A 928-nucleotide genomic window follows, 5' to 3' on the forward strand; every position below is an offset into this window, starting at 1 on the left:
CTTGTCCAGTGCTCTCCTGCCCTACCCCCCACAATTCCAGGTTGACTTCTGGAAAATCTGTCACTCCCACTGCAGCTGTGTGGTGGGGTCGAGGTCATGCCCCTTCATACGTGGAACTAATCATTTCTCGCTATTTGTTCCCTGTTCAGAGCTTTTCATCCTACTATAAAGGAGGATTTGAACAGAAAATGAGTAGGCGAGAAGCAAGTCTCATTTTGGGTGTAAGGTAGGTGTCCTGCGTAAGTGTTATTTTGTTCTGTGGCTGAGTTTGTCGTGAAAAAGGAGAAAATGTGACAGTAAAATTATCCTTATATTTTAAATTATGAATAGGAGGCAGAGGAGAAAATAGGAAAGTTTTACATCTCAAACCTTGAGTCTAAGAGATTATCCTATTACTGATAAAAAAAAAATCAGGCATAGTTGTGATGTGCCTTTATTCCTTTACAAGGAGCTGTTGTATTTGAACACTAAAATTTTAAAGCAATTATCAAAATCCCTTATTGTGACATTAAATTCTTTCTGAATTCAGTTTTCTATTTGATTTGTATCATATTTTCAATTATAACATGGAATCTCTTTTGCAATTCTTCTCTAGTTCCACAATTTGACACCTAGCATGTTTTATTATTTCTGTCCTTTATCGAGCCCATCTTTGCATGAAATGTTCCTTTGGTGTCTCTAATTTTCTTGAAGAGATCTCTAGTCTTTCCCATTCTGTTGGCAGAAGATATTAAGAAGAGGTGGCAAGAATACACAGAAGAACTGTACAAAAAAGATCTTCACGACCCAGATAATCACAATGGTGTGATCACTCACCTAGAGGCAGACGCTCTGGAATGTGAAGTCAAGTGGGCCTTAGAAAGCATCACTACGAACAAAGCTAGTGGAGGTGATGGAATTCGAGTTGAGCTATTTCAAATCCTGAAAG

The 928-nt window shown here is 38.3% G+C and overlaps 1 protein-coding gene across 1 annotated transcript in view; it reads left to right on the top strand.

Moving 5' to 3' along the window:
• The window catches only part of DNAJC15 (DnaJ (Hsp40) homolog, subfamily C, member 15), an 83,546-nt gene that overhangs the window by 44,347 nt on the left and 38,271 nt on the right, over positions 1-928 (top strand). The window contains exon 5 of the mRNA XM_010854646.1: positions 150-226. Coding sequence (XP_010852948.1) covers positions 150-226 — 77 coding nt within the window. The remainder of the gene's footprint in view (positions 1-149; positions 227-928) is intronic.

The sequence above is a fragment of the Bison bison genome, unplaced genomic scaffold (genome assembly GCF_000754665.1).
Source record: "Bison bison bison isolate TAMUID 2011002044 unplaced genomic scaffold, Bison_UMD1.0 scf7180017864345, whole genome shotgun sequence".
In the NCBI taxonomy this organism is placed as follows: Eukaryota; Metazoa; Chordata; class Mammalia; order Artiodactyla; family Bovidae; genus Bison; species Bison bison.